General features: G+C 40.7%; 1 protein-coding gene across 1 annotated transcript; it reads left to right on the top strand.

Moving 5' to 3' along the window:
* The first annotated feature begins 864 nt into the window (after positions 1 to 864).
* si:ch211-262h13.5 (uncharacterized protein LOC571127 homolog) lies at positions 865 to 8,726 on the top strand. Its single transcript, XM_061780437.1, has 7 exons — positions 865 to 1,180; positions 1,834 to 1,944; positions 3,143 to 3,230; positions 3,600 to 3,766; positions 5,984 to 6,091; positions 6,401 to 6,487; positions 8,009 to 8,726. The coding sequence occupies exons 1-7, from the start codon at positions 944 to 946 to the stop codon at positions 8,489 to 8,491; spliced, it is 1,281 nt and encodes a 426-aa protein (XP_061636421.1). The 5' UTR covers positions 865 to 943; the 3' UTR covers positions 8,492 to 8,726.
* Positions 8,727 to 8,939: the final 213 nt, after the last annotated feature.

Genomic DNA, 8,939 nt, shown 5'->3' with positions numbered 1-8,939 from the left:
ATCATGAAGATTATTATTATAAACAAACAACCATTCACACCCACAGGCCATTTAAAATCTCATCATAATTCATCTGGTCAGGTGGAAGGAAGCTGAATTTCGTGGAGAAAACATGAAACATGAACGGGAAAACATAGATACTATAGCCCGGATTCAAACCCAGAACCTCTTAAGTATGAAGCATACAGGCTAACCACAAAATCACCATGTTGCCTATCCACAATCATTAGTTATCCAACCAGATTGTCAGATTAGGTGGAACCAAAGTGACTCTCGCTGTTCTGTCAATGCTTGTACACATATACGAGTTTTATTCTATAGTGGAGTAATAAACCTGGCTGGCGACCAGTCCTGGGTGTACCCCGCCTCTTGCCAAATGTCAGCGAGGACAGGCTGCAGCTCAGTCGTGACCTACGGTATAGAGGATTGATAGAGGGATGATGGGGATAATAAACCTGTCATCAGTGACTCATTAACCCAGTTTTCCCTGGTGAACCAACAGCCTCGTCAATGGATCAGACATGCAGTGACCTCTATTGGTGGAATGTACTCATTGCATACTGAGCCTCGTCAATGGATCAGACATGCAGTGACCTCTATTGGTGGAATGTACTCATTGCATACTGAGTGAGAACTACTGGAAGTGACTGAGTTTCCAAATACTTACTTAAGAGTAACACAATTTCTGAAGACAAATTGGAATAAAAACTATGTGGTTTAATGATTGCACGTATATTTTATGGTCAAAGTTCAAATAAGTGTTCAGTGTTCATTCACAAATGTCAGCTCTCTTCCGTCCAATAAACGTTGTCCTTGGCTTGATTTCAACATCCCTCCCTGTTTTGATTGCAAAAGTCAGTACACAACCGAGGCTGAGCACACAAGGGAACAAACTTCACTTTCATTTGAGCTTCGTTTCGCTGCTCCAGCAGGAACCTCTGCCATGATGCACAAATCCATTTCCACCTTTTTACTGCAATTAGCTTTGCTTTTTATTCAGATGATGTGTCTGAATGGTGAAGGCTTAGCACTGGTGCCCACTGAACTTGCTCCAGTTCCCTGCAATGACAAAGCTGTGGAGAAGGTGTCTCGTCTGGCTCTCACTTACATCAATGAGGATCGTGCTGAGGGGTATAAATTTGCCCTCAATCGCGTTGCCAATGTCCACCTACATGCTCAGGTAAGTGGGGACAAATGCTCGCCTGAAGCTTATTGTAAGGATGTTTCAGTGGGTTAATTAAAAAAAAAAAAGTTTAACCAATTGGATAGTTTACAATTTCCTTGTTTCGTTGTCCAATATCCATTATAATATATATATATATATATATATATATATATATATATATATATAGCCTACAGTCATTTTAAATAAAACTATAATTTGTTCAGAAACCCTAAAAAAGTACAGCATGGTAATGCTCGAGATGCTATCACCAAATTGAAATGACAAAATACTGTACATGATAAGTGCAGCGTCATCCTGGTTAATGAATCACAATATAGAATAGCCACATCATGCTCCCAAAGGGTTGCGAACAGCACGGAATGATATGAAATACATCTACTTGGCTGTTGAGGACTTTTCTGGAGAAGCTGTAACATCATTGCTAAAACCTTTTGGTGTTTAGACTAAGCAAAACCAGAGCTCACCCATATTTTGTCACATTTGATGAAACCTGAATTTGATGACCAAGGACACTTAATAATGATTGCACAGCAACAACTTCACAGAATACCTTTATATTGCTGCCATTCTGCTCATGAACCTGAAGCCACTGTGTAATGTTTGCATGTCCACTTTCCTTTTACTGGTGTTTGTCTTGTACATGCCAGGGCCCAGCAGGCAATGTGTATTACCTGGACCTGGATGTCCTGGAGACCAAGTGTCACATAGGCAGTCCAAAACCATGGAAACGCTGTGATCTCAGACCATTCATGGAAACAGTAAGAGACACACACATACAAACAGACTGTGCACCTTGACTATGCTTGTGAGGACCATGAGAGGAATATATTAATCACTGGGCAAACAATTAAGCACACCTTTGCAATCTAATGAGAACCAATTGAAGAGTTAGACAGAAATCTCTATTTTAAAAATCCTCTCAGTACAGTATTATGCTGTGCACCATTGCAAAATACAAGCACAGCAGGAATAACACACAATAAAGTGCAGACATCCACCAAGGCCAAACAATCCTAAAAATCTCCATCTGACTTGTGTGACTGAAAAATTCTGATTTGAAAGACCATAGTATTCCACTTCAGGCCTGTAATTTCATCTCCATCTGCACTGTCCTGCAAGTGGATTTTAATGGCAAAAAGTGAAAAAAAAAAATTCTTGTTTACATACCGTCACTGATGGTGTAGTGGTACACTCGCCTGACTTTGGTGCAGGCAGCGTGGGTTCAGTTCCCACTCAGTGACGGTGTGAATGTGAGTGCGAATGGTTGTCCGTGTCTATATGTGCCCTGCGACTGACTGGCGACCAGTTCAGGGTGTAGTCCGCCTTTCGCCCGAAGTCAGCTGGGATAGGCTCCAGGGTCCCGCGACCCTAACCAGGATAAGCGGTGTTGAAAATGGATGGATGGATGGATGGATGGATTACATACCTTAATTTGGATCATCACCGAAATATTCTGGTTTCTTCCTCTGCACATGACACCACCACAAAGAGTTATGGAAATGTGCTTTGTAGTTTAACCAATAAATGTTGATCAAAACAATACCTCCTAACTTTCCAGATTGGTGGAGGTAATAATAAATGAACTAAACGACTGCCTGCGGGCCAAGGGGGCACTACCCCACTAGATCCATCAGTATGTAATTCTTTCTTTGCAAATGTATTTCAGACTGTATGTAAAACGGTACCGATGATGCTGTGAAATTAATACTGTGTACACAAAAGCATAGCGTGGGCAAAGAGACCCAACTATTTGTTTACAGTACATGCAATTTAAAGAAAAACTTTACCATAATACTGTATGTCCCCTTTAAATTAATACCTCCGAGACAATGTCCATTAAATCTAATAGTTATCATGTAAGGAATATTTTTTTATGCACATCTTTGATTGGATGATGTAAATGTGCAGTCTAATTCTTGGAACTTCTCAATTCTCTTTCTCCTTTTTCCCTTTCAGCAAATCTCTGGTAACTGCAACACCACCATCCTCCACACATCGGAAGGTTACACCTACTTGTATAGTTATGACTGCACACTTGTGCCAGGTAATGTAAACATATTGATTGATTAGTTGTTTCCGACATAACATTCAGTCAGCTTCTGATATTGTGCTATAGATTCTCTTCTTACAATTAGGCTGTATGACTAAAATTTTCAAGTGATGATAAAATACAAATACATATTGTCAGAATACAAATTTATGTCCATTTGTAGTAAAGCTCAAAATAATTTTCCCTGCAACTGCTTTATTTTTTTGTGTACTTCAGATACTTTATATACTGTGAGAGTTTTGCAGCAAAGCATGTTCAAAGAAATTACTGTATTTCAATTTGTCAATCTTTGTGTAAAATTAATTGAATATTTCAATTCACACAAACATACATACCTCCATGATTATCCTCTTTTTCATCCAGACCCCGCAGAGAAGCTGCAACAGACATGTCCAACCTGCCCCATCCTACTTCCTGTTGACAGTCCACAAGCTGTGCTGGCTGTTCAGGTCTCTCTGGCGTCCTATAAGAGGCAGTCCACTCTGGGTGCAGGGCTCGGAGTGAAGCGGATCACCAGAGCTGCGGAACAAGTTTGCTATTTATGCACTTATTAGTTTGTGAGAGACAAAGCTGTGTGGCAGATTTTATTACAACCCCAATTCCAATGAAGGTGGGACGTTTTGTGAAACATAAATAAAAACAGAATACAATGATTTGCAAATCATGTTCAACCTATATTTAATTGAATACACTACAAAGACAAGATGTGTAATGTTCAAACTGATAAACTTGATTGTTTTTAGCAAATAATCATGAACTTAGAATTTTATGGCTGCAACACATTCCAAAAAAGCTGGGACAGGGTCATGTTTACCACTGTGTTACATCACCATTTCTTTAAACAACATTCAATAAACGTTTGGGAACTGAGGACACTAATTGTTGAAGCTTTGTAGGTGGAATTATTTCCCATTCTTGCTTGATGTACAGCTTCAGCTGTTCAACAGTCCGGGGTCTCCGTTGTGGTATTTTACGCTTCATAATGCGCCACACATTTTCAATAGGAGACAGGTCTGTACTGCAGGCAGGCCAGTCTAGTACCCGCACTCTTTTACTATGAAGCCACGCTGTTGTAACACGTGCAGAATGTGGTTTGGCATTGTCTTGCTGAAATAAGCAGGGGCGTCCATGAAAAAAACGTTGCTTGGATGGCAGCATATGTTTCTCTAAAACCTGTATGTACCTTTCACAATTAATGGTGCCTTTACAGATGTGTAGGTTACCCATGCCATTGGCACTAACACAGCCCCATACCATCACAGATGCTGGCTTTTGAACTTTGCGTCCATAACAGTCCGGAGGGTTCTTTTCCTCTTTGGCCCGGAGGACACGACGTCCACAATTTCAAAAAACAATTTGAAATGTGGACTCGTCGGACCACAGAACACTTTTCCACTTTGCATCAGTCCATCTTAAATGAGCTCGGGCCCAGAGAAGCCGGCGGCATTTCTGGGTGTTGTTGATAAATGGCTTTTGCTGTGCATAATAGAGTTTCAAGTTGCACTTACGGATGTAGCGCCGAACTGAATTTACTGACATTGGTTTTCTGAAGTGTTCCTGAGCCCATGTGGTGATATCCTTTACACATTGATGTCGGTTTTTGATGCAGTGCCGCCTGAGGGATCGACGGTCAGGGGCACTCAATGTTGGTTTTCGGCCTTGCCGCTTACATGCAGTGATTTCTCCAGATTCTCTGAACCTTTTGATGATATTTTGGACGGTAGATGATGAAATCCCTAAATTCCTTGCAATTGTACGTTGAGGAACATTGTCCTTAAACTGTTGGGCTATTTTCTCACGCACTTGTTCACAAAGAGGTGAACCTCACCCCATGTTTGCTTGTGAATGACTGAGCAATTCAGAGAAGCTCCTTTTATACCCAACCATGGCACCCACCTGTTCCTAATTAGCCTGTTCACCTGTGGGATGTTCCAAACAGGTGTTAGATGAGCATTCCTAAACTTTCTCAGTCTTTTTCGCCACCTGTCACAGCTTTTTTTGGAACGTGTTGCAGCCTTAAAATTCAAAGTTAATGATCCATCCATCCATTTTCTGAGCCGCTTCTCCTCACTAAGTTCGCGGGTGTGCTGGAGCCTATCCCAGCTATCATCGGGCAGGAGGCGGGGTACACCCTGAACTGATTGCCAGCTAATCGCAGGGCACATACAAACAAACAACCATTCGCACTCACATTCACACCTACGGCCAATTTAGAGTCTCCAATTCATGCATGTTTTTGAGATGTGGGAGGAAACCGGAGTGCCCGGAGAAAACCCACGCAGGCACGGGGAGAACATGCAAACTCCACACAGGCGGGGCCCGGGATTGAACCCAGGACCTCAGAACTGTGAGGCTGACGCTCTAACCAGTCGTCCACCGTGCCGCCCAAAGTTAATGATTATTTGCTAAAAACATTAACTATATTGTCTTTGTAGTGTATTAAATATAGGTTGAACATGATTTGAAAATCATTGTATTCTGTTTTTATTTAACACAACGTCCCAAATTTATTGAAATTGGGGTTGTACATAGCAATCTGATGAGTGTTTTGTCTGTCTTGAAATTGAGTATTTAAGAAGAAACTCATGAGCTCACAGCAAAATCCAATTTTGAGCTTTTGTGTACCAAGCAAGAAGCTAAATTATACCTATTATGTTGCACCACACCACCACTTTTCCTCTCTGCTACTAGGTGTGTGTATTTAGTGGTTGTTGCCATTTTCTCACAGTATGGGTTGTTTATTTCAGACTCTGCCAGTGAAAGCCAGATTTGTGGAATATACAGTTCAAGAGTGTCCAGAGGGAGTGACAGAAAGAGGCACCTGTCAGCAGTCGACACCCGCTTCGGACATTGAGGTTTGCAATGAATCAACTTCTACTTCTACGCCACAAGCAGGCCAAAAAATATTATAAATATACATTTGTACAAATAAACTCCCTACCTTTAATACACAACAGGTACCCTCGGCTGTAACGTAAATAACACCCTTGGCCTCTATATGAGACAATACACTAGTTCATTTTGCTCCTAAAACCAGTCTTCATTACCACTTAAGTAGAAGTATTGTATGTCAATTTTTTTTTTTAAATGTCCAATGTTATGGATTTTGCTCTCAACCACAGCATTATTATTAGTCTAGACATAATGTTATGCTTTGAACCTAGACTGCAGGCTTTTGTACAGCATCTGTACATGGAGACCTACATGCTCATCCAGACGTTCAAGTGTCCTGCGAGATGTTCAAAATACAGGTACAGAAACGGACACTTTTCACCACATCTTTAAGAGAATCAAACCAATGACTTGTGGACACATTTGAGATTTGGATTGCCACAACAAACTGCATTAGGTACATTTGAACAATGTCATGACACCCAGTGCAAGAACTATCAAATGTGATGTAGTTTGTAGATAACGGGATTGGCACTTTGACTTCAGCCAGGACATGTGATTTGAGTGTGTGTGTGTGTGTGTGTCTGTGTGCATGTGTGTGCGTGTATGTGTGTGTAGGTGTCTGTGTGTGCATGCATGTGTGAATAAATTCATGATTAAAATACTTGTTTAGATCATTCCCTTCCTGAATAAACAATTCAATATACAAAGATTTCAGGGAAGAGGGCAAAGTTTCACAACCCCTAGGTGTCCTAGTACTTCTGTATGTACAGTACACTGTTATGTTGAATGAATAAACTCTTTCAACTCCATGTGCCATCTGGTTGTTTGCAAAGACAAGTCATACTCTAGATTTTGTTCCCATCCAAATGAGTCTGGCTACAAGATATTGTGAGGACTACATTTGTGATAAATTGTATTAAGCTCTTTGCTTTTTAATTAGTATCTACAATTGCTGCGAATCCAGATTGCAATGTACAGTAATGAGCTTTAAACAAGAGCCCTTTTTCTTGCATTGGACAAGTCTGGGTCAAGCAATTGATTACTTGTCATGGCGGGGGTTTATCGTGGTGAGTGCAGGTGGAAGACAGGCTCACCCAAGCGCAGGGAGGGATGCGAGGCAAGGCAGAGTGCGAAGTGCTTAAAAAAAAAGTATTTATTTAAAAAAAAAAGGCCAACAAAGTTACTGTGTAGCCAAATAAAAACCAGAAACACAGGGGACACTCACCATCACGGATGACAAGCGACATGACAAATAACAATGACCAGAGACTGAGTGAATGAAAACAAAGAACTAAATACAAACACACTAAGTGTTTTAGGGTCAAACAAAAACCAAAGATGAACAAAAAGCATAGCTCTTGGCTGTGTATGCTAATAAAAGAGGAGAGATGATAGCACATTCCTTACACTCTGAACAAAAAACATGCTGGCACACAGCAAATTATAGAATTAGTTCAGTTGGAACCTAATGATCAGAGGTGTGCACAAAATATGTGGTAATCCAAATTCAAATTCAGATTCAGATTTTATTTTTAATTTTGCAATATATTCCACTTTGCTTGCATTGGGGCCAAGAGGTGCTGTGACCCAGGCATGATTTCTTGTGATCTTCTCTGGTACTTGATTTATATGACTATGCAGGTGTAACTATTGCTGAGTGTAATTAATATTTATGCATTTATTTGTGTGTATTCAATTGTTGATTAAAGATTGCATAACATTACATTACGCTGTAAGGTACTAAAACTAGTTAAGTCACCTGCACCTTTAAAGCAATATTGCAATACAATATTGCATGGCTGAAACTCTATTTATAAGCCATTTACTGGAAGTTTGTAACTATCTGTGTGACTTGAGCTGGTCTCTCCCTTCCTCAGAATGTGGATGTCCTTCGCCCACTGCAACCACAAGGTCACAACCTCCCCATACAGCCTCACATCCCAACATTACCTCCTTTCCATTACCCAGAAAAAGAGCAGCAGCCTTCCCATTCTGACCCCACACCAGTCCCTGATCCTCAACCAGCACCATTTGACCCCACACAGATTCTCCCCGGTCCTGTGCACCCTACACTTAATTCCCCAATCAGCTTCTCCTCATCTTCCAGTGAGTCTGCTGAAGATTTTTTAGATCGGCAGCCATCAGTCAATGGACCATTTGACTCATCCTCTGAAGAGATAAGAGGCCCTCTGGCTTTACGTCCACCATTGGACTTTCACTATAAGAGGCATGACCGCAAGAAACGGCAGGCCTTGACGGAAAGTTCACCATCCCACAAACCAACATTCCTGTCTGATTTCCCAAGTGGACCATCACCTTTCCGTTCCTGCCCTGGTCCTGCTCGATACACCACAGTTTAAAGGGCCAGTTTGTTTGTGTGATGTGTATTTGAGTGAGGATGACTTCCAGAGTAAATACTCTGCTCTCTGAAGTCACTTATCTACGCAAACAGCTTGTACCAAAAAGAGGGATACTATTTACATGGACAACTAGACTTACTCACAACCTCGAAAGCATGTTTTGCAACTCGATTCGAATGTATGGAGAATTTGATAGATGGAATTGGAAGCAATTAAAGTTTGGATTTGATCCTAACATTTGCCGGCAGTGCATGTCATGAAGACCATTTAACCCTGTGAATCACATTATTTAACAAAATGTTTTAATGTAGTTTTACAGAAACGCAAACTACATTAGTACTGCATTATAAAAGAGTACATACTGTATATTTACAAAAACAAAGTCAATATTACTACTTATTAAGGTTTGAGCAACTGTATATAAATTCAGTTTGGTGTAACATGCCAC

The sequence above is a fragment of the Phyllopteryx taeniolatus genome, chromosome 7 (genome assembly GCF_024500385.1).
Source record: "Phyllopteryx taeniolatus isolate TA_2022b chromosome 7, UOR_Ptae_1.2, whole genome shotgun sequence".
NCBI lineage: Eukaryota > Metazoa > Chordata > Actinopteri > Syngnathiformes > Syngnathidae > Phyllopteryx > Phyllopteryx taeniolatus.
Note: the sequence above shows the minus strand (reverse complement) of the source record. Positions and strands in the feature narration are given on the sequence as shown.